Source organism: Leptidea sinapis, chromosome 35, assembly GCF_905404315.1.
Source record: "Leptidea sinapis chromosome 35, ilLepSina1.1, whole genome shotgun sequence".
Classification (NCBI taxonomy): Eukaryota; Metazoa; Arthropoda; class Insecta; order Lepidoptera; family Pieridae; genus Leptidea; species Leptidea sinapis.
Window position 1 is genome coordinate 9123700 of NC_066299.1, and position 23984 is coordinate 9147683.

The 23984-nt window shown below is 32.5% G+C and overlaps 2 protein-coding genes across 3 annotated transcripts in view; both read left to right on the forward strand.

The window, feature by feature from the left end:
* LOC126975235 (Kv channel-interacting protein 4) overlaps nucleotides 1-14234 on the forward strand; it is a 251112-nt gene extending 236878 nt beyond the window's left edge. For both annotated transcript variants that reach the window (XM_050823033.1, XM_050823032.1), the window contains 3 exons: nucleotides 9425-9498; nucleotides 11902-12114; nucleotides 12725-14234. In XM_050823033.1, coding sequence (XP_050678990.1) covers nucleotides 9425-9498; nucleotides 11902-12114; nucleotides 12725-12835 — 398 coding nt within the window. In that variant the 3' untranslated portion in view covers nucleotides 12836-14234. The remainder of the gene's footprint in view (nucleotides 1-9424; nucleotides 9499-11901; nucleotides 12115-12724) is intronic.
* LOC126975278 (small ubiquitin-related modifier 3-like) lies at nucleotides 2034-6336 on the forward strand. The gene is made up of 3 exons (XM_050823091.1): nucleotides 2034-2202; nucleotides 2344-2460; nucleotides 5947-6336. The coding sequence occupies exons 1-3, from the start codon at nucleotides 2185-2187 to the stop codon at nucleotides 6082-6084; spliced, it is 273 nt and encodes a 90-aa protein (XP_050679048.1). The 5' UTR covers nucleotides 2034-2184; the 3' UTR covers nucleotides 6085-6336.
* Nucleotides 14235-23984: the final 9750 nt, after the last annotated feature.

Below are 23984 nucleotides of genomic sequence, written 5' to 3' on the forward strand. Positions count from 1 at the left end.
GGACTCGAACCCACGAACTCTCGCATTCCGTGCGAGTGCTCTACCAACTGAGCTAACCGTTCGAGTGACGTATCGTCATAAAATCTTGTATGCTTTGTTCAACTCTCAGGTTTTCACTTCATCTACAGGATCTACTTTACAGTTGATAACCTGCTCAACCTCAATATTTGCATATTAGGAAATTGACTTGAGATGTCGCTCTTGTAAATCTAAACAATTTGTTATGTTTTTATAGTGATAACCCTCATTTCTAGGATTAATACACAAATACAATTTGAAAACAAAATTTTATGAACGATGCGGGATTCGACCTCACGACTTCTTGCGTTTCGTGCGAGTGCTCTGCCAACTGAGCTAATCGTTCGAGTGACGTATCGTCATAAAATCTTGTATGCTCTGTTCAACTCTCAGGTTGTGGCTTCATATTTCATCTTCAATGTTGTATATTTCATTAAAAAGAATGCTGGGAGAGTTTCTTGCGCCACTTCTTCACTCTCAGAGCGCCATTTGTTTCTTATAGAAATGACACCAAAAAGAATTCCAAAGGAATCAATTTTGAGAAAATAAATGCCTTTTATGCCTTTTAAAACGCATTAACAGGTTATCAAAAATGATAAATTAATAGAAAACTTGTTGCAGTTATTACTCAAATACTCTACGAACATATTAATTTGGTTTTAGGTCTACCAATAGTAATAACAATAAAACTTGAAAAAGAACAAAATTGTAGGTAAACACAATTTTAAAACTAAATTTATGAACGAAGCGGGTCTCGAACCCGCGACCTGTCGCGTTCCCTGCGAGCGCTCTCTGGAAATTTTTTATTTATGTAATGAATCCCAAAAGTGAGGGTTATCACTTTAAAAAAAATAACAAATTGTTTAGATTTGAAAGAGCGATAGTCGTCGATACGTCACTCGAACGGTTGACTCAGGAAAGAGCGCTCGCACGGAACGCGAATTTGTGTCTTCAAATTGTATTTGTGTAATTATTAATCTCAGAAGTGAGTGTTATCACTTTAAGAACATAACAAATTAAAATTAGGTATATTGTAAATTTTTGCTTCTTTCGTTTAAACACTCATGATAAAAATATAGTAAAATACAGAATACCAGTGGCACTAATGTACATCTTGAAGAAATGTAATAGTATGTCGGTAAGCGTCATTTTTAGTACGCAATATTGCTCTCATTATTTGTATGTCTGTCATAGTGCAGTCATTCACAATTACCATTTAAAAAAATATATCTAATACCATTTTAATTCAAATGGTCTTATTTGTGCAATAGCCTGTCACTAATTATTATAAAACAAAGCCTTCTTTCTTCGCGTCTGTTTGTCTGTCTGTTCGCGATAAACTAAATAAATAAATAATAAAAAAACTACTGCACTGATTTTTATGCTGTTTCCACCAATGGATAGCGTGGTTCTGGAGGTAGGTTTTCGTCTGGCGAGTCAGCTAGTACATTATATAAGTATAATAGGTATTTATAATTTTTCATAAATGAAGTTATTGCCAATAATACAATTTTTGGTCATGGCAATACCTTTCATTGGAACATCACTATTCGCCTAATGTTGAAGTGACAACCCTAACATGTCTCGTTCTAATGTTGGTAGTGGATACGGAAATGATGTTTAGGATGACGTATGTGGTAATTATAAATTAAAATCAAAACACTAATACTTTCTTACTTTGCTAACGGGCTATTTTTCTTTTTTACGGCGAAGATTCTAATTTATTGTATATTAATTATTTTAAAGATTTTAAATTGAAGTACTCACTTAATAGTTTTAAAGTAGAGAAAATACAAAAGTTTTGTGTTTTCGCACAACCATGGACTATTGAATGTGGCCAAATATTTTAAATAAAGTATATAAATATATTATAAACCCTTTAAATAAAGTGCTCGAAATCTAAAATGATTTCTAAACCGCCATTTTTAAGTTGTAATCGTTGTAGTAGCGAGGAAATGTCAATAAAAGGCGGTAACTGCGCCGTTACTTTCGCGCATATAGGTTGGCAGCACTGTCTGTTTCCTTTTCAAGCTGTTGCGACTTGGGATCGGACGCCATCATTACCACGCCATTGTATATTCTACGATACGTCAGTGTTTGTTCTTTGTAAATTATTAAGATATTTTTACAGTTTTGTGTATTTACCAATTAATTTAATATATCAACATGGCAGATGAAAAGAAGGTACGGATATTTCTGAACAAACAATATACTGTGTCGGCACTCGGCAGCTTTATTCCGACATGGCGTTCTTCTACAATGTGGCTTTGGTTATTTTACCATCAATTTGCACGATACTGTAATATTGTGAATTATTCATTCCAGGGTGAAAGTGAACACATCAATCTGAAAGTGTTAGGTCAAGACAATGCCATTGTCCAGTTCAAAATTAAGAAACACACACCCCTCAGAAAACTTATGAACGCCTATTGTGATAGAGCGGTAAGTACGGCATCAATATGCATAAAAATTACTTTAAATTGTTATAGTTAGCTTGAAAAACCTGTATTAATTGTTGTACACAATTATTATACCGTAAATCATGTTTAGAAATGTAAGTACCGGTCACTGCCCATCATCAAGATACCATATTTTTTATCATTATTTATTAGGTATATTAATTGTGAAATAGGTTCCAAAGGATTCTCCAAATCATTTCGTGGTCTATTTATTGTTGTTATATCCAGGCTAACAACTTATTAATTGAGTGCATCTCATCTTAATTATCACGTCATCACTATATTCCTATTCAGTTTGTCTTAAAATTCAGTATTGAATTGTATTATAGCTGTATCTTTTTTGTCTGTTGGAATTTTATTTCTAATTTTGTTTGTAAATCTATGAAGTAGAATTGCAACCTGCTACTGAATATCATGTCCTCTTAACATAGTGAGGAAACCTATACAACACAGCAGCATAGAGATTGAAAAAGGATTGTGTTTAAACAAAATAGGTGCACAGATGTTAAGTTGTAGGAAATAGCCCATGAATATAAAGTTATACTAACAAGATAAATCTTATCCTAACCTTACAAAAGAATCTCAAAACAAGATGCTTGCTTTACTAACTTGCCATCTGTTAAAGTAGTGTTAGGTATTGATGCTATTTACTTTATTATAAGTAATTAACTATTTTAATTATAGACTATAATAGGTCTATGAGATGTTAGCTGTCTTACTTAAGCCATACCAGAACGAGGAGTAATGAAGCTCCCTGGGGTCCTCAGCTTCTTGATTTTAGTTGATGAGTAACACAGCTCTAAATCGGTATTAATATACAGCGGTAAGCAATATTATCTATAGACAATATGAATTTCACACCAAATGTGAATAGAGAATCAACAAAAAATGTGCTCAATTGACAACTCAGCAGATGAGTCTAGGCCCTCTTATTTATATTTTAAATCTATAGTAGGATATATGCCTTTGTTTTAAACATCAGTTATATGTACCTAAACTGTAACCAAATGCTCAGTGTTTCAGTGATGAAAATATGTGTGTGATTTTTTGATTTAAATATATATGTGTATTGTGTAGGCATTGCAATCTAAGATGGCTTATGCTCTTGATAGGTATACATTACTGACCTTTTCAATATCAGTTCAATTCATATCTCTCAGTACAGCTTTTCTTATTGTACATGATATCAATAAAATGAACATGTTTAAGCAATGCCTTATTAATGACCTACAATCTCATGATTTAGCTTGCTGAGTATATAACTAGACTTAGCATTGAGTTAACTTGGGGGATACTGACATATTAAGGCTATAAGAAAAACACTGGAGAGTTGATCTTGTGTATCTCAGCTATAGAATTCCTCGGCCAAATTTGTATATTAAACAGTTTTACAACACATTTTTAATTAGGACATAATATATAAATGTAAACAAGACATCCAACTCTGATGCACAAGCTTCACTCATTTTCTTTGTCGGTCTGCTAGCTAGAAGTATCCCATGTGTTATTTATTTAATATAACGGTCATTCCCCATTTATGTCTTAATCTATGTCGTGACAGATCCAGTTTCTTTACTTATACTATACTACTTTACACCACATACACAGAACCTGAAAAAATATAGTAACAGCAAAGCTACTAATTAAAGTGTTTTAGATATGATTCAAGTATTTTTACCAATTAATGTATTATATGATATAATAACAGTTTATAAATTTTAATCAAAAAATTCTTGATGGTTGGTCAGTCACCAAACCTTATTGATCCCTATCTATAGGCCTATCCATATGAGCCAATTTTTGTCAAGTAAAGTGTTGGCACCACTTTGAGTAGTAATAATATTTGAGTATAATAATAATGGTCATTTATTTATTTATTTGAGAGCCTCTTTCTTAAATTTATTTGGTCAAGTCTGGAGAATATGGTATCAGCCAACTGAACATCAACACTATAAAAATATCAATAGCAAAAACACAAGCTGCATAGTGTTAGAATCTTTAGGAAGCCCTTTTCCGATAAACATCCTCAGTCAGAATCTGCTGTATTTCTTGGCATTACTCTTGATTCCAAATTGCAGCATCCGTGGCGAATAGGCTTAGTTATGCAGCATATGCGGTTAAGAAAATTAGACGGTTAACTGACATAGATACGGCGAGATTAGTATACTTTAGTTATTTTCATAGTGTTATGTCCTATGGTATATTGTTATGGGGCAGTGCGGCGGATATTAATACCATCTTTGGGCTATTCGCGCGATTTATAACCTAGGTCCTAAAGAATCATTAAGAGAAAAATTTAAAAAAATAAACATTTTGACTGTTGCTTCTCAATACTTTTTTGATAATGTTCTGTATGTTCATAAGCACATTGAGGAATTTTCTAGAAACTGACATTCATAATGTTTACACGAGGAACAAACATAAACTTCGGTTGGGTCGAGTTAGTAAGTCTTTTGTTGGGCGATGTATATGCTTCTACAATATGTAGTCTCTTTTGAATGGGTGGTAGTTTTTGACGTCGAATAAGTGATTTTAAATCCTATTCTGAATAAAAATATTTGAATTATATATTTATCTAATACAACTAGCTGGTGACTGGGAGTGCTTCGCTTCTCTTAAATGCACATATATATAAAATGTTTTTTGATAATTTTGAAATTTAAATCATCAGCAATTATTTTGATTTTCCCAGTGTGTAATTTTATAATGTTACTTACTCAACTGTGTCATAGTGTGCATCAATCTCATAAAATTCATACCAAAATAAAATTTGAAATTAAAAAATATTAAGGGTCACAGTTTTTTTACGAAAATAAGCGACAAGACGAGCAGGACATTCAGCTGATGGTAATTGATACGCCAAGCCGATTACAATGCAGTGCCACTCAGGATTCTTGAAAAATCCCAAAAATTCTGAGCGGCACTACAACTGCGCCCGTCACCTTGAGAAAAGATATTAAGTCTCATTTGCCCAGTAATTTCACTAGCTACGGCGCCCTTCAGACCAAAACACAGTAATGCTTACACATTGCTACTTCACGGTAGAAATATGTGCCGTTGTGGTACCCATAATCTAGCCCACATCCTGTGCAAAGAAGTGTGCAATATTTGATTAAAATTGGTTCAGTAGTAAATAATTTTCAATATGTATCAGATACTTAGATTTTATAAAATCCATTACAAATAATGATTTAGTCATTACAAATTTACCTAAGACAATTTATAGTGTAAAAAACACAAATAGATCCATGAAGTGTAGCTGACAAAAATTCAAATGCATAATAAACAACACACAAATATTGAATTTTTGGCTGGTTGGTTTTTCAAGTTTTCTGTTAATTTACTATTATGGGGTTCTCAAGCTTACTAAATTAAATCCAATGTTACTAATACTTCTCTTAGATTACATGTTTTTTTATTATAATCATTTTATAACATTTTACTAATTAAGTATGTATTTTATTTTCAGGGTCTATCAATGCAAGTAGTAAGATTCAGATTTGATGGACAGCCCATCAACGAGAATGATACACCTACATCACTTGAAATGGAAGAAGGCGACACAATAGAAGTATACCAGCAGCAGACGGGAGGAAGAGTAGTGTAATTGTTAATTTAAGTAACTGTCTAATTAAACCTTTACAATAAGTTTATTTTATATTTGTAAGATGTGAACATTTGTTTTGATCAGATTTGGACTGTTCAATGCAAAACTTGATTTGCATTGATAATATTGAGGTGAACCAAATGGCATTTCTGTAAGAGTATAGGGCATTGTAAATGCTAAGGCATATACTTTGATGTTACTAAGTTGATTTGTCGTCAGTACCTTTCAAATAAAGTAAATTAATACCTGCTATACTTTTTGTTTTATTTTTCCTCAATTCTAGATGCTATGTTTGTATTAAGGAAAAATTAATCATTTTGGTAGAACCAGGTTGGTCTTATAAATCACTACATATTTGGTAAAAAGTGTATGTAGTTACTTCAAACATGGTTCTACTGAAATAATAATTTTTTTACAAATGTAGTGAGGCAACTGTGGTTATCATTATTTTTAAAATATAAATGACTGATTATGTATTACATGCAGATTGTAGGTACTAAATTATTATGCAAAATGAGTGACCTATAGTAAATAATGAAGATTAATAATATTATATTATGCCCATGATGTATTAGGGCTAAGTATGTAACCCACTTTGTAACTCTCATTTGTGGCTCATAAAATAAAATAATGAATTAGGAGATCAACAAGTAGGAAGTTACCATTATCAGAATACGTCTCACGCGTTGGGTCTGATCTCAGCTCTGACATTTTGATGTGGGGCCACTAAGCTCGTCAAAACAATGATGTGCCTCCATATATGTATCCAGTGAGTGGATGCTCCCTTTTCATTAGTCTCGTGTTTGGCTTCACCCGTCTTCAAAGTATAGATGCGTGTCTTGCGACAATATCTGTTGAAATGCTTTGACTACCTACTAAGTTTCATTCATGCATTTTTTTTGTGTGGATTTTTAGAATAAATCGCTAGGAGGTAACGTTTGTACCCCCAATATTGTCACTGTCTCATCACGTTTTCTTTGTGGAAAATAGTGCTACGTTCGCCACAAACAATCGTAAGTTTGAGGAAAACACTTCAATAGTAACTGATTCTGATGTACCTATCTATCAGAATTACTTGGGAAGCAACATTCTTAACTTTAAGATGTTCATATAGGATGGTGGAGAGTGTTTGTGAACCAACCTTCAGCCTGAGTGAACTTCCCACCATACTGTTACCCAAAAGAGTTTTAGAAAATCGGAATATACTCATAGGAAGTACATAGTTATCTCATAAATACTTCAGCTCCGTTAAAAAAATTCTGATTCCGATTTGAAATAACTATTATGATTTACAATATTAAACAAGAGCGGGGTTACCAAAAACATTTTATAAAGAAGAATACTATTATGTGGATTCGTAATTCAAAACTGTTGTCTAGTCGGTGAGGTGCGTTGCGGTGCTGATGCCGCTAGATGGCGGCAGGCGCACTTTTAACTTGGTTCACAAGCCAGTGACCAATTATTATTATAGAGCCAGTGTTTACTTTAGACTAATTTTTATATTTTGATACCTAAGCAGTGTATAAACTACTATGCAAATATAAGTAAGTATTTAAATATTTATAAAGGTCGATAATAGTTAGCTATTATCAACTTTTAGCATGCTTCAAACAAGGTATCGGTGCAATTTCACAAAAGTCCCGAACACTTAAGTTGAATGGGTTATTACTTAATTAGTTATTTATACGGAGGTGTCTGCATAACGGCTGGGTATGTTGCGAAATTACTGGGTTATGGGTAAGTTGATGTCTACTGCACTCGTTACTCTTTTGAGTATTTTTTAAGATTAACTTTTCACATTATTTTCTTTTTTTTAAGTCAAGTCAAAACGTTTGAGAATTTTTGGTGCGTCACTTAACATTCATTGTATAAAATAAAATGTAAAATACATTAAATGTAAACAACATGTAAATATAGATTAAAAGAGTGTCAATAATTTCTTTTCACTTCTTCTCCTTACAGCTCAACTTTTCGGAAGTAGTGGTAAATATTTGAGATTCATAAGTGTCATTTTGACCTAATTGAATAAATGATTTTTCTATCGATCTTCAACGTCACATTAAACTCCACAAACTTTCCGTCACTAACTGATATGTAGTGGTAATCCGCAGTCCACACGATTGTCAAGAAATACTCTTCCACGTAAAGACAATGTGATGAATTCGTTCGACATTGTAGGGCTGCCTACTTATAACATTAGATACGACAGCACCAAATTAACATAAGTTGACTCAGCATTAATACTCTTGCCGTAATACTGGCGTTGGGCACTGCAAGAAAGTAGGTATGGAGCCAAATGCAATTTTTAAAACTCTCCAAACGCTTGGTAATAGTAAAATGTGTACCGGGCTATTAATAGGTACAATGAGAGCTCTGCTTGTGATAGAAAAAGATCTGGCAGTAAGGGAAAGAATTCGATGTAATCCTCTGAAAGCAAAATATTTTGTCTCGGGAGAGGAAGAGAGCACCTAGAACCATGTCGCGTATTTTAAAAAATACTTAGGACTTGCAGCCTATAAGAGACATACTGGTCATTTCTTAACTGATAATTTAAAAAGAATAGAGTGGTAAAATAGGAACAACTACTGAAGCGGTACGCAAATGGAGGTCGCAGAAAAATTTTGTTTACTGATGAGATTTTTTATACAATTTACCAACATTTTAACAAACAAAATGACCGTATTTATGCACAAAGCTCTAAGGAAGCTTCCCAATTAGTAGACAGAGTGCAATGTGGGCACTATCCGACTTCAGTGATGGTTTGGTGGGGTATTAGCTATAAGGAGTGACAGCCATACTTTTGTAAAAAAGATATCAAAACATCGGCACAAGTGTATCAAGATACCATTCTTGAGAAGATTGTGAAGCCCCTTAACAACACCATGTTCAATAACCAAGAATGGTCTTTCCAGCAAGACTCGGCGACGGGTCATAAAGCTCTGTCTACGCAGTCTTGGTTGGTAACGAACGTTTCGGACTTCTTTGAAGACCGGTCGTCCTCTCGTCTGGATTATGATTTATGGTCAGTTTTAGAGAGTACGCCTTGCTCTTAACCCCATGATAAATTGGAGTCTCTAAAACAATTGGCGGTGAAAAATTTTCCCATTGAAAGAGTGCGTGCTTCTATTGATAACTGGCCTCAACGTTTAAAGGACTGTATTGCAGCCAATGGAGCCCACTTGTAATAAGCTTTTTATATTTTAAATTGTTTTATATTTATGTATTAAACTAACTCTAAAGTAATTAATGTTATAGCAAATATTTTTTTCTTTGTTTTAGTCTTTATGGCAAGACTAGGTGTACTTCATAAGACAATAATTAGTATAAATCTTATTTCCAGCAAACACGGGTCCGTATGCTCACTACGTGTTTAACACCTTAGACCAAGATCGAAGTGGCTTGTTAAGCTTTGAGGTACGTTCTATGTTTGGATTAGTACTCACAGTAATGTTTGTTAGTTACGTATACTGACGCCGCCTGGTCATCCATCAATATAATTTACGACGCTTCCTATTACGAGGAAGTATTGCCGAGCGGAGCTAGACCGAGTTCTCAGCTCCAATTTCGAGCTTCGCAATAAAAATGTATGAATTTTAACCATTTCGCAAATCCCTGAGCACTTAGTGAAGCAGCAATTCTATTCGTTAATACGTCACAGCTCCGCTCTGCTTCACAGTTCCAACTTCCAGCTTGGACAAACAGGGAATTTAGACTTTGTTCAGACTTTACTTACGTACAACTTTGCTGATTGTGATAGAACATTGTACAACATAATTATATTTTTTTAGTTTTATCATTCTCTTATTTTATTTTTGAAGTTACAGGGGGGGGGGGCACACATTTTACCACTTTGGAAGTGTCAGTGATCATTTTTGAAGACCTATCCATATATCCCTACACGTATGGGTTTGATGAAAAAACATTTTGAGATTCAGTATGGTATTTTTTTTTATTTTAGTGTGAAAATGTTAATGCGGTTCACAGAATACATCTAATTTTGGTAATTAACAGTATAGTTCTTACAGTTTTGGAAAAAAGTAGCTGTGACATACGGACGGACAGACATGACGAATCTATAAGCGTTCCGTTTTTTGCCATTTGGCTACGGAACTCTAAAAACGAAATAAAAGATTATGCTAAGCTTACAGTTAGGTATGTTTAACGTAAGTAAAGTCTGAACAGAATCTACTCGTACGCTGTGTATCTCCAGATTAGTGCCTGCACACGTGCTCACGGCGGTACTCCATCACTCAACGCGCGTTACAACGACATACATTATGTTCTGCGTCACCGAAGGTTTATAAACAGCGTCCAGTTAATATAACTTATTTATTTCCATGCTACTATACCATAATTACCCATTAGAACCATTCGTTTCTCTTAAACCTGATTAAAATCGTATCAAACTTTTCACTTGAGTTTACACTTTTATGTGAAGAATAATTACATTTTAATTGAATATTGTTCATCAGTCCCCGGCTTAGAAGAAAAATGTTCACTTTCTGGGAATGTAGCGACCGCCCCTAGGCTATTAGGCGATAAATTTATTTAATAAATGATTAAAACAAATTCTCAATTAAAACATAAGTATATATAAAGATAAATACAAAAATAAAAAATGGCATTTGTCTGTTTAGCAACTATTTTACAAGCCCTTATATCTGTGACATAAAATATTTATTTATCGTAAGTACCACCCGGACTTCGCTGGAATAGTTTTAACACACAGTGTACTCGACCCACAGGCACAACACGAGTTAATGTAATTATAGAATCACTCTCAGCGGGAAACAATCGACAACCCGTTGGTCTTTTATTACTCGTCATTCTCGTTCTAATAAAGTCTCATTTTTTAAATGTCTTCGCCATTATTTCAAAATTTCGTATATATCAAATATGTGCGAAGGGAACAATGGCTGGTCCATCCGTCATTTTGTGAACGGGTGCTGCTTGATGCATCCAGAATACGATAATTTATATTTATACAGTTTATTCTTTATTACTTTTTGTGAAATAATTTATATAACTTAAATAAGATTCGTATGTTGGATGTAGCACCTTACAAACTAATTTGCTATGTATATTATACAGCCATTATAAAATACTCTATCTGATTGAAAAGAGTTTCTTGTATGTTCTTCTCACGAGCTCAACTTTTTCCGAACATAATATAGTAAATTCAGTACTTGACTTTGAATGTAGGTATGTATTTCACGGCCTTTAATTTTTGAAATGGAAACTTGTTTTGGCTCAGTAACTACTTTATGTTGTACGTATTGCATGAGTCCTACATTGTGTAAGCTACACTCGGCTATGTTAGGCTCGTTAGGGGCTCGAGTCGAAATAAGTCGTATTCAGTATCGACATAAATTAATCCGTCCGAACGCTGCTAAATTCAAAGTGCTATTAAATCTGTAATATCTTCGAAAATATTTTATTAAAATATATCATTTATATATATTACATAATATATTTATTTATAAACTAATTATCTATAAACTGAGGGAAAAGGTTCGATTTCCTTTCTCGGATAAGACTTGTATGTTGTACTATTACAAAAGGCAATATTTGTAGTTAAAGTTGAATTAAAAATTACAAGATTATATTCCCGCTTAATTGGCTTATTGTATATTATAAGTTATTATCACAAACTGCGGTATCACTCACCAATTTATATCGATTTAATCTATTTTAAATATGTGCCGCTAACTACATTTTATTATTTTCTTGCTGAGTTGCATTTGTCCAAAGCAACTTGATGTGTTCAATCTTGATATTTACAAAAAAAAAATACAATAAACATGCATATGTTTCCAGGAATTCGTAACAGGATTATCAGTATTGTCAAGAGGTTCTATGGAAGAAAAACTACGCTGGACTTTTTCTCTGTATGACATAAACGGAGACGGGTACATTACTAAGGAAGAGATGACCGAAATTGTATCAGCTATCTACGAACTAATGGGGAAAATTGTAGAGCCTATAATTGACGATGATGCGATACGAGAAAGAGTCGAAAGAATCTTTCAAGTAAGTTAAGTCATGATATATTTTTTATAACAATAAGGGACGAGACGAGCAGGACGTATAACTGATGGTAATTGATATGCCCTATCCGTTACAATGCAGTGCCGCTCACGATTCTTGAAAAACCCAACGTCACCTTGAGACATAAAATGTTAAGTCTCATTTGTCCAGTAATTTCACTAGCTACGGCGCCCTTCTGACCGAAACAAATAATTCTTACTGCTTCACAGCAATAAAGGCGTTGTTGTGGTACCCATAATCTAGCCGGCATCCTGTGCAAAGGAGCCTCCTACTGGTAAATGCCCTTAGTCGCGTCTTACGACACGGCAAAGTGTGCGTGTAATAAGTACGAATAGTGGCAATTTATTAAAAATAAACATATGGGTGTAATTTACATCAAAAATAAAAATACAGGTACTTGCGGCCAAATTTTATAGGCAATCTATGACCAATACATTGCTTACTCCTTATACGTTCATTTAAAGTTAGTTTAATCAAAAAAACACATACCTGTAGAATGTAGCGGTGGGATCTATAAGCCTATGTATATAAAATGGTATCTACATACGGGTTTATGTATATTATAACATCATAAATCAAATAAATTTTACAGAAAATGGATATGAATCGTGATGGTGTGCTAACATTGGATGAGTTCTTGGACTGCTGCCTGCGGGACGAAGACATCACTCGTTCCATGGGTGTTTTCGACAGCAACTTCTGACCTGCAGTTCCGCGGTCACGCCAGTTCCATACCTACCATTAACACTTCCCACTTATCAGATTAGACATTCATTAAAACCATACAGTGGCGGTCTATTCCTAGGCAACACAAAATCATATTTCTTAATAAAGTTTTTCTTTCAAAATTAGATACACTAAGTATTAAATTAACAAATAAATTGGTAAATTTAAATAATCTGTCGAGTTAATACATAATGTTGGTCTAAAATAATAATAAAATTATAAGGAACAATATTTTTCTAAATCAATTGTATTTGTCGGTGTCCGACATCGGTGTTGTATTTAGATATTATTATTGTATGATCTGAAAGTGTTTCATTTACAGATATCATTTTAATATGTTTTAAGAATTAAAAAAAAAATATAGAGTCAATATTAAAGAGAAATTTTTGAAATATTGAAATAAAAAGACGCACGTAGGCACATCCTGATAAATTTGTATGTAGCTGTACAAAATCTGCAATATTATTTGCAGATATTGCAGCAACATGTTTGCTTTTTAGTTATATCGCTAGATTTACAGAAATAACAAGAATCAACCAAGAACGCTTCTGCTAGACGTGCTGTATGCTGTGTACATTACATAGTACTTACATTAGGTACTATTGTTAATTGTAGTTTTTGCTTCAATTTGTAACACCTTCACAATAGTCTATCACAAGAACATAGAACATTGTAACAATAAACAATTATCGGATGTAATACTTCCCACAACAGAGCCCCGCTTCAGTATTCATAATAAGCTGATTTATATTGTTATTCCGGCCATTTTAAATAGATATATAGGTAGCATAAGTTCTTGTAAAACGATAAGACTATCTTTCCTTCAATAATTAATCTAACACATAAACCTAACCTAACCCTAACCTAACCTTATTTGTGCTCCGTAAAAACTTGATATTTCATTATTGTTATATTTTTCATAGAGGTAGCACATAAATGGGTTGATGATTGATGACTAGATAGTTCGTTCGCACTTTATTGCCATAAAACAAAATAATATAATGAGTCCCCGAATTAACTGTTTCATAACTAAACTACCATTTCGATATACATAGATACTAGACAGACATCTTAGGTCAGTCTTCCAGAAGGCATCTCAACTGTCAATACGTAAGCCGTGATAAAGTGTTCAACTGTAGGGATTTTGGTCTTTTTTAGACACATTTATGAGGACAGTGAGAGAACACACTCTAAATCACAGATTACTTGGAAGTTGAATATCATATGGAGTAATTACCTTAGATTTTATAAATCCATAATGATTTAATTTGAACGCTGTCGTATTTTAATAATAACTGATTAAAACTTATACGTCTCACCATGACTGGCTTTTCTTAATTTTTTTTTTGCAATACTGCTAGGCATTATTTAATTAAACAAACAATGAAATGTTTTTCATTTAGACTTTATTATAAATATTGATATTTATGATAAAGTCTAAATGAAAAACACGCGAAATTCACTTGAGTGAATAATATAAAACCTACACACGTTTAAGGTGCAGTGCAGTTACTTATGAGCATTGGATTTATATTACCTAATTTGTAAATTTAAATCTAAGGATCTAATCTAATCGTCCGTGGCTATCTGAGATCTATCATACATTATTTTATAATAAAGTAGATAATTTCAAAAAAGTAGATGCCTAAATAACAAACTCGGTAACAGACAATGTATTCAGTGGCTCGGTTCACGGTTGTATTCATGAGGTAGGATTCGATATTCAAAAACATGTCAATAAATCTCAGAGGCACACGGACACAGTAGACATATGTACCAGTACGGAAACTCCCTACAACGTTCGAAATGAAACACTCACACAAACATGCGCATGACGAGGACCTTAAGCAGTTTTCGCGGTCAATACGAGTCGAGTGTCACGTTGTTATTTGTTTTCGCGATCTTTTTAGAAATGCCACGCAATACGTGGTATATGACTATTTGAACTCGGCTCCATGAAAACTCCAGTTTTCGTTTTTTAAACTATAAAGTAGTATAGTAACTATAAAAGAATGATTTATTGTTATATTGTTATTATAATTAGTAGATATTCGAATTATAAGTCCGTGAGATCGATTATAATAAATTCGTGAACATAATTCACAATTTACACTAAGATGGCGGCTGCAATATTTATTATCATTTTTTTATGAGTGTGGTTGAATGGTTTTCTAGGATATGTTTTTATATTTATTTATTTTGGACAAAATACTCACCTACATGTGTTCTGTCATGGTTTTCGTGAGTGTTGAAACCAATACCAGCTAATGCCGGCAAAATGAAAATTCAAGATAGCGGGTGCAAAAAAATTATCAAGTTTTTCGTCACGCGTGTCGTTTTCATGGTTTTCGAGGGTGCTGAAGCCGATAATGCTTGCCTTAAAAGAAACGAACACTGAAATAAAATTGTGTGTTCACCGACACTCCCAAAAATCTCAAAAATCATAGCTATTTTGATTTTATTGAGAATATCACATCCGCCATCTAGGATCTTGAAATGGGTGTCATATTTGTAATTCCACTCCCGAAAATCTCTAAACTCCTGAAAATCTCGAATGTGATACCCAATTTGATTTTATTGTAAAAGTCGGATAAAAGTAAAATCTCGGATCTCAAAATAAATGTCATAAAAAGGCATTTATTTTCTCAAAATTGATTCCTTTAGAATTATTTTTGATGTCATTTCTAACATACTAGATACTACTACCGCTATGGAAACAAATCGCGCTCTGAGAGAGGAGAAGCGGCGCAAGAAACCCAGCATTCTTTTTTTGCGCTCTTTTCAATAAAAATATACAATATTGTACAGTCATTTCTATCGCTATAAAATAATCACAATCTAGTCCCAGGCTGTCCGATAATATAGAAAACATTTAAATTTATTTATAGATTACGCCTGAACAGTGGCTGGGACTTTATTATAGAAGCGTATACATTTACCCTTAAAGCTATTATGTATATTATGAAGCTTACTAGAATTAGTTACAAGTAATCCCTTATTTCTAGTGTTATAATAATGAAAATCACTATTCAGAGCAAAAAGGTGACGGTTTTTGACCTACTTATATTAAATTTTCATAAATGTTCTGACAATGAGCAGTCATAATATTTATTTTCTTAAATTTTTCTTTGAGAGACTTTCTATACCCAAGCTGATATATGTATAGCACGAACAGCTCTCTTTTGCAGAGCAAACACTATATCAATGTCAGCAGCATGACCCCATAGTAAAATACCGTACGTCATGATGCTGTGAAAATAACTAAGTACACTAATCCAGCGGTCGCAACATTCGTGCACTGTCTAATCTTTCTAACGGCATATGCCGCAGAGCTGAGTCTGTCTGCTAGATGGGCAATATGTGTTATTGTCACGAAAACAATAATTGCCCCGTCTAGACATGTTCGTGGGATGACTGCAGGGAAGAGATTCTTAAGACTGTGGTAGAAGTGAAACTTCAACGGACAAATTTTAAAAAACATATTTCAAAGCTTCCTCTCAATATTTCAAATAAAATATTTCGACGAAAATTAAAAAAAAAATCCAAAAACATATGTCCAAGAAAAACATTCAATAAAATGTTGTTTTTAAAACATTACATAACAGTCATCATGCAGACTATAATATTGCATTACATTATACACTGTATAGCTATCATACATACACTATACATAAAAATCTTACGCTTTTTACTTTTTTACGCTCTGCAACGCCCTATAAGGAACTTTCTTCCTAAACTGCTTTTTTAAAGTCGGTTAGAAAAATAACCTGACAACCCTATTGCTTTAATGGAGTGTACGCACATATAGATAAGTATTTTATCAACAAGGCTTAGTTTCCGTACTGATAAATATGTCTACTGTGACACGGGCGTCGGACGCTACTCTGTGTTGCTTAACTACCTACCTACCTATAGTTAGGTAGGTAGGTACCTACTATAAGTATAAATGTTCCTCCTTCGATCCAAGATTTAACTGAAATATTAACACATTAATAATTGGTGTCTGTAGAAAGAGTAATTACCTACTTATATAATATATATGTAGTCTTTAAAATGTAAATATTTATTGTATAATACAATGTCCCTATATAAGTGTATAGTTATTTTCATAGTGGATGTTAAATGGAACCAAATAATAATGATGTAAACATAGAATTGAATGTGATGTCGTATTTTAAATAGTAAATGTTAATGTAACGTTGCTTAAATTATAGCCCGAATAATATGCTCCATTACATAATCTCTACCAATTATTTATACCTAGATTCAGGATTTATATTAATAGATACAAACTCATGTAGATACAAATAAAGTTACAGTTTTAGATTAGGTTTCTCATTGAATTCTTGTCATGCCCTAGAATGACACTAGATATGCTTCTGTTAATTTAAAAAAGGTTACTATTATTTTGTGTAACTGGACATAACAGAATAACAAAAACATAATGTAACTAGGGGTCATACAAGTTCTTAATACAAATGCTATAAAAGAAGAGTTTAATATTATTGAACCTAGAGTAAGTACTCACTCTATAAAAGTATAAGTGGGTACACTACTGACCAACTATAATATATCCGGCGGCACACATTATTTCCGAGACTAAACATCCATCCAAGACGAAACACAAACGATGACACATGCTTTATCCAGAACAGCCTCACCAGGCCGGATTTTCATGGTATTTTGAGAATCCTCATGTGGCCATAGAAAAGACTGCTTGTGAAGGTAGTTCTGTTTTGTAGGCACACACTGGAGGAATGTGTGAGGCACAAAAGCGAGGATGAGCCATGTATATAAACATACTATAAAATAGACGATTAGGTACGTCTCCTTCAAGGATAGGTTACAAATCAAATGATTATCATGTCGAGTTGAAGAGTTCGAGCCTTTAGAAAAAGCCGAAAGCCGAAAAAAACATTAGGCAGCTTTTGACTTGCAAATTCGTTCTAACGCGACGAGGCTGTTATTGTATGAAAATAACGATAGCGCGTTATTATTGACTTGTAAAGAAATTACAAACACGATTGAAAACAAATAAAATACTTACTTACCATCCGTAAACTAAACATTGAATAACTATGTACCAATTACAGAAACAATAAAAATAATAGAGTGTAATTATAAGCTCAGATGTGACGCCATTTGAATAATACAGGGCCGCCAATTTTTTTATTTAAAATTTCCTATAAATTCCTATTTCCAAAAAATATTATGTTGTTTTTAACCGACTTCAAAACAGGAGGAGGTTCTCAATTCGTCGGGATGTTTTTTTTGTTACCTCAGAACTTTCGACTGGGTGAACTGATTTTGATGATTCGTTTTTTATTTGTTATTTGTAAGCTGGTGCTTTCCTGTAGTCCTATTGCAATTTGGTCCAGATCTGACAGTGGCAACTATGAGAAAACCATAAAAGTCTTAAATTTGCTATAAGTATGTGCGCGACAAATTTACGAATAACTCAATATCGCGCCAATCGATTTCGATAATTATTTTTTTATTGGAAAGGATATACTGAGTTTGGTTAGGTTATGGGATCCATGACAAGTAACAGAACTCTTCAGTTCTTAGCAAATTAACGATGCTCGGCCGAATCTTTTTTATGCTATCCGGATATTTGAGTCACCTACCGTAACGTTAACGTTGTGGTCAAGTAATTGTCATAGTCAAATATGATGATCAATGGAACTCCTTAACGATTTACAGTAAGGGTGCGTTCTGTGACAAAATTTATAACTGTTTGTAATAAAATTGCAATGTGATTACTTTCATTGCTGCATTGCATAATTTAGTAGATCTACACAAATTTAGAAAAATTATTATTTAGTGGTTCAGATTCAATAAAAATCTAAAAAAGATTTTAACAAAAAGACAACTGACTTCAACAACACTATTCCAAAACAATAGATATAAATGCACTAAAAAGTTTAAAAATAATTGCGTATTTTTATACAAACTGATTAATTAATATAATTCTAGTTACGATTATTGTTATTTTTGGTGTCGTTGTCAGCCAACGTAGGTTTGTAACTACATACATAGTTATAGGTGATGTATATGGGTGATGAAGATGTGCTTGAGTCGCACGCGACGTGAGGAGGTGAGGCGAGAGCGGCGCCGCGGTGGGAGGACACCGATTCCAAAAATAAAAATAATCGTTACTATTATATATTTCAATTTTTTTATTATTAAATTCGTTAATTACTATAGGTACTAAATACAATAACTTATTTTATTTTGAGATATCTAATCTCAGATTTTTATGGGTAAAATTGAATAGCTGTTATATTATTCCGACTGGACCAGGGTCATGGAAAACAAATTAACAAACATAGTGCGCTTGTAAGCAGCAGTGCAACGAATATAATATGTAGTAGGTATGGACTTGTGTGCGTGACTACTCAAATAAGCGTTGAAATTCAATTTCTTTATTGTTTTTGTTACGATGGAATCACTATTACAATGCAACGATCTATCTAGACAAGGTTATAATAAAAGTACAAAATGTACAACAAATTTTGTCTTAACTCATGATCGAGCTTATGCTAAACATTTAAAAGACATGTTCAGTCTTCCTTAAAAACGCCAGACCATTTAATTACTTCATAATAAAATATTGACACAATGACATTTGACGCAATAAATATAGGACGTGGTATGAGATAATGACACCCTGTGCAAGTAGGTAACTAATTACTAAAATATAAAATATGTGGGTAGTTACTGTTGTACATAACGATATAATTTTGTGGAATAAATTCAATCTCTTCATCCGTGTCTAAACAGTAAAATGTATACTTAATTCTTATTGTTATGTATACATATTATTTAAAAATACATATACAGAATTTAAATTTGTATATGCACTGCAGTGTCTGATCAACAATCGAATGCAAATAGATATTAATGATGATTATATGGTTTAGAGTTTAGACTGTAATAAGTATTCCAGTGCGTATATTAGGTAGGTACCTACTTATTTTTTTTAATTTATCAACAGTTTTTGACACAACCTTATTAATTTAATTTCACAGATTGCATATTGACTCAAAACATTGTGATTATTTCGTGTGCAACATTTTTCGGTTCGATAAAATTCTGTTCTATTTTATAATTATTAGTGTTTTACTTTCAGTTTTTACATTCGATTTCCAGATATAAAAATATATTTATAATAAATAGCTAAACGAATTACATCAAAAAATGTCAAAAACCCTTGGTGAAATAATTATAGCAACTTATGTTAAACGCAATGAAACTACATACCTAGGTAGATATTTAAATATAATATAATTAAAGACTGTTTTCTAATGAAGCTTTTGGTCTTTGGAATAATACATAATATTTTATTTTAAAAAAGATAGTAGACGTGCCAAAATCAAATAGGTATTTTTAAATACACTAAAATGTTATTATTCCATGTAAGTAATTAAAATTTTTATGAAACAAAATTGTTAGAGCTACCGCCTGTGGTTAATAATTATAAAGGCGATAATAAGCATCGGCAAGTATAAGTTCAAACTATTAGAAAAACACAAAAAACACACTTAGTAACGTATTATAATATTGATATTTTATTCTTTAAATTCAATATTAGTTGAAAACCCCCGTGTTTATTCTTTATTCACTGCCTATGGACTTGCCATTTGACAGTAGTCAGTACATATCCAAGCAAATAGAAATGGTCTACTTTTCTTACTTTATAAAATAATAATTGTGATGTTTTTCCTTGTCTTTAGCGTAAATATTTGGTACTTTTCACAAAGCTTTAATAATAAGCTTGCACAAAAAATATGTACTTAATTATAAGTTTAGAAGTGTCAACTTTTTGGGATTGTTAAGGGTATGTTCCGATATGCACTGCAGTGCTATCACTGTAGAAAAATTCGTTCCGTTATGGACTGCCAGTATACTTCCGCAGTACCCTAGGGAAATATATGACGTCATAAATCGCCGCCATATTCTACTGTGAGTACTGGCGTTTTCGAGGTAAGGTACTACCAGTACTTTGATCACGTGATCAGTCAAAACCACTCAAGTGCCTAACGTTTTATAAACAATACCTACAGTTTAATCCCAAATATTTTTAATTTGACAGTACAACAACAGTTTTTTTTTAATGAACTAGAAAACATTAATACACTCATTTGAATGCTGCGTCAAAAAATGCGGCTAACAGTATACAGGATTGCGTTCCGTTTTAAATAGTAACCAGCATAACTGGCTTTAAAGGAACGGCTTCACAGTATACTAAATTGACGTCACACTGTACAGTGGTCGGAGTGCATATCGGAAAATACCCTATGTAATGCATATTAAGTATGTAATTATTGTTTTTCATGTCGGTGTACACGCGCATCGTAAAATTTCTTTCTATCTTTTTTCCTAACACACCATTAAAAGTATAATTTAAAATACGGGCTGACCAAGAACATCCAGTACATTATGGGAAATCACAGTATTTACGTAATCAATAATTTACTACCTTACCTATACTAATAATGCCTCATTTTAGGCTTCTTATAGTCCATATTCTACATAATATACTAGGTAGGCTACCGAACTAGACTACTTCCCTATTTTGATGTTAGAGTAGTCAGTATTTGTAATTTGTATGTATTGGAATAGAAATAACATATCAATCTATTTCCTTCAACATCTTTGAAATGATCTTCTCGACAGCTAATAAATTATAGATAAAATAATAATTCCAGCGAGTTTTAATGGTGTTAAAGACGTTTAGATTTCTAACGATATTTCAACCGTGTATTTTTTTATGTAGGTTATTAATTATCTGGATAGGTGAGGAACTAGCCACCTAATATTCAATCATAAAAAAATATTTTCTCTTTCGACTTCCTCTATCTAAGATTAGAGCTAATGAAATCAAATGAAACGGTCATTCAATGATACCAACTGTGGTGAATTTAATATGAATGTTTATGTATGTTAGATGTATAATTAGATATTTAAATTAAATAAATTGTTTATTTACAGCATTGTATGTGTATTTTATAGAAAATAAATAAAAAATATTATGATTTGTTTTATTTTTCTTATTTCCTAAATACTGGCAGAAGCTATGTACTTACCGAAATATACCCATACATTATATTTTGCTAAACACCAACTTATAATATTATCTAGGTACCTACAATTACTGGTAGGTAAGGTACTTATAATTATAGGTACTAATTCTGTTGTCATTATCTTGTCCGTACTGCAGTGGTAAGATATTTTTTTAAAGGATTAAAACGCGTGTAATAATAATAGAAGTTAGCTATATTTTAAATTAGATTTTTGCTTATGTAACATTTTTAGGGGTACCTACTGTCCCCCTTAAAAACGTGAGTCAATAAAGGTCATCAAAAGTCAGTGCAACTCAGGGAAATGCGTCGCATTTTTCATTTGGAGATTTTTATGGCCCATAAAAATTAAACTGTTATGTCATTTTTAAAAATCTCATGAAACCTGAATTCTCTAACGATTTATAATCAAGATTAATTAAATAAATTCCTTCGAGAGTAACACATAAAAATGTTATTATTAAAGGTTTTTATAAATGTAGATTTTTGGTGCAAATGGGGTAAAACTAGATAATTTTTGAGGCTGAAATGATCTTTAGTAGCGCTTTTATTAATTCAGACTTCACTTATACGCCACTATGTTAAAAAAGAGCAAAAACTTAGTCTACTAGAGGTATTTCAATTCGCATGGGGAAAAGGTGTTACATTACTCTATGACGGATTTACACAATGATTATTCCAGGTGCTCTCAATATTTTCTTAAGGAGGGCTGTGAAATAAGGAATAATGTATACTTATATTAAAAAATTGAGCTGAAACAAGCAGTATTTCATTGAATAAGTATATTTATAAAAATATGGCATTTTTATACAATCAAATTTTAATATTTAATTATAACAAACATACAAATTGCTAACCCTATAAACTATTTAATGAACAAATTAATTGAGATTAAGTGTCAACTCTTTCAATACTAAGTATCACAATATTGACACCATAAAATTACTTAATAGAACCCTCGCAACCGGTATGTTCAGAGTTAAAATAAAATGATGAGAACTGTTTCCACGATTTGGGTTTGTCCACGTCCAAAACATTTGTTGGATTCAACGAAGTGGGTATTATGCCGTGGCCGTTATGCCTGATATATTATATAATGTTGAAAATCATAGTCAACAATTTATCTATATGCATTAGGTTAGTATTACCATTGCATCGTTTATTTTATTTAAATAACTGAAATTAAAATAGTATTGCGTAATGGAATGTAAAATCTTATTAATAGTTATTTATGCAATTGTTGTGTAATAAGGGGTATTAATTAGTTAATAATTAAATAGTATCACATGAGTGTTTTAATACCTAATTATCAACAGTTGCATACAAGACTTTATCTACACCCAGACTATGAATCCTCTAAAAGATTCTGGAACAGTTAGCTAACTTCTAACATTAAAACACCACTCCTAGTAGTAACCTAATATCATTCATTTCTGATTATATACAAATAAACTAAGTATTAATGAAACAATTATTTATTTTAGTAATAATTTACATTTTTTATAGTGCAATAATTAAAATTCACTCGAATATTCAGCGTTTAAAATGAATCGCTCATTTTTTGTAAACAAAACAATAAAAATATCGAAGAAAAATGGCGGGGATTCGAATAATATACTTTTTTTTACGGCGCGCGGCGCGGCGTTCTGGTAGTGTGGAACGCGCGTAAACGAAAATGTTCTATTTTTGAATTCATACATTCATACAGATACCACGCATCGAGCAATAAGAATGTGGCTGTCTGTTGAAACTCTTTGCGCATGAAGAGATTGAAAAAAACATAGGGGTGTTGTTATGAAATACAGTACAACATTACAACACTCGTTTGAATGATGTAATGGTTATTAGAACATTGGGTATTTTAATGTTGGCAATAAGCTAACTGTTTCAGAATCTTTAATAGAGGTTTTAAAGCATGGGTGTAGATAAAAATAAATAAGAAACCATAGATTTTTATGGATCGTAAGCACTCCCCTCTCGCGCAAACAAATTTCCGACGTACAACGCCCTCTGTTTCATTTTAATTTTTAAGTGACGAATATA

Bases quoted from the DNA above. Each gene is read 5' to 3' on its own strand.
- LOC126975278 (XM_050823091.1), top strand. The intron at 2,461-5,946 runs GTAAGTACGGCA...TTTTATTTTCAG, and splicing joins ACGCCTATTGTGATAGAGCG to GGTCTATCAATGCAAGTAGT.